This window comes from Penaeus monodon, chromosome 29 (genome assembly GCF_015228065.2).
Source record: "Penaeus monodon isolate SGIC_2016 chromosome 29, NSTDA_Pmon_1, whole genome shotgun sequence".
NCBI lineage: Eukaryota > Metazoa > Arthropoda > Malacostraca > Decapoda > Penaeidae > Penaeus > Penaeus monodon.
Genome location: NC_051414.1, coordinates 1,396,146 through 1,396,891, shown reverse-complemented (window position 1 = coordinate 1,396,891; position 746 = coordinate 1,396,146). Strand labels below are relative to the sequence as shown.

General features: G+C 37.0%; 1 protein-coding gene across 1 annotated transcript in view; it reads right to left on the bottom strand.

Annotated features, from left to right (window-relative positions):
- The window catches only part of LOC119591885 (AP-2 complex subunit alpha-like), a gene marked incomplete in the record, with an annotated part of 45,360 nt that overhangs the window by 4,201 nt on the left and 40,413 nt on the right, over positions 1-746 (bottom strand). The window contains 1 exon segment of the mRNA XM_037940628.1: positions 31-235. Coding sequence (XP_037796556.1) covers positions 31-235 — 205 coding nt within the window.

The window sequence follows — 746 nt, the reverse complement described above, 5'->3', positions numbered from 1 at the left end:
GCCTAAGTGTGTATTTCCAGAGGGGCTGACCTGAGCTTGGCGGTTTGGTTCAAGACGAAGAAGGCAGCCAATCTGTTGGGTTCGTGTGTGGATGATGGCAGCACACACAAAGTTCTCTGGATTCGGGTCAATGTCTTCCAGGAGTTGCATGCCGAAGCCCAATAGTTTAGTCTTAATGGCTGCAGTTTCCATGGCTCCGGAACACTTGAAAATTTTTTGAGCCTCTTGTGAAGGTCTGGGCGGAAATGGTTATATTTTTATATAAAGATAGCACAAAAGCTGCATAAAAAAAAAAATTTCATCCTTCAAACTGGCAATAGGCTTCAAAATTCCATCTACTCAAGCTATCCTTCAAACAATTTATCTCTATAATGTCTTCACCATGAATATAGGCAATATGAACGTACAACTATTATTGCCCTCCAGTCAAAGAGATTTCAGCATGCCATCTATGCACCTATTCTTTCTACATACCAGTTCTAACACTATGAATAACATCAATATAAAAGTCTATGTTTTTTTTCTTTATAGAGTAAACAAGCTAAAAAAAAGTGGCATTTCTCATTTATGGTATCAGGAAGAAATGATACTGCAGAGGTCTCTATTCTAAGGGAAATCAAAAAACACTTATTTTACTATATTTCCAAGACTCAATGCTTGAATGTCAATTAACCCTTGTTAAATAGCTCATTATTTACCAATTTAAATTTCCAAGAAAAGCCTACCTTGTACTACCCATTTGATCT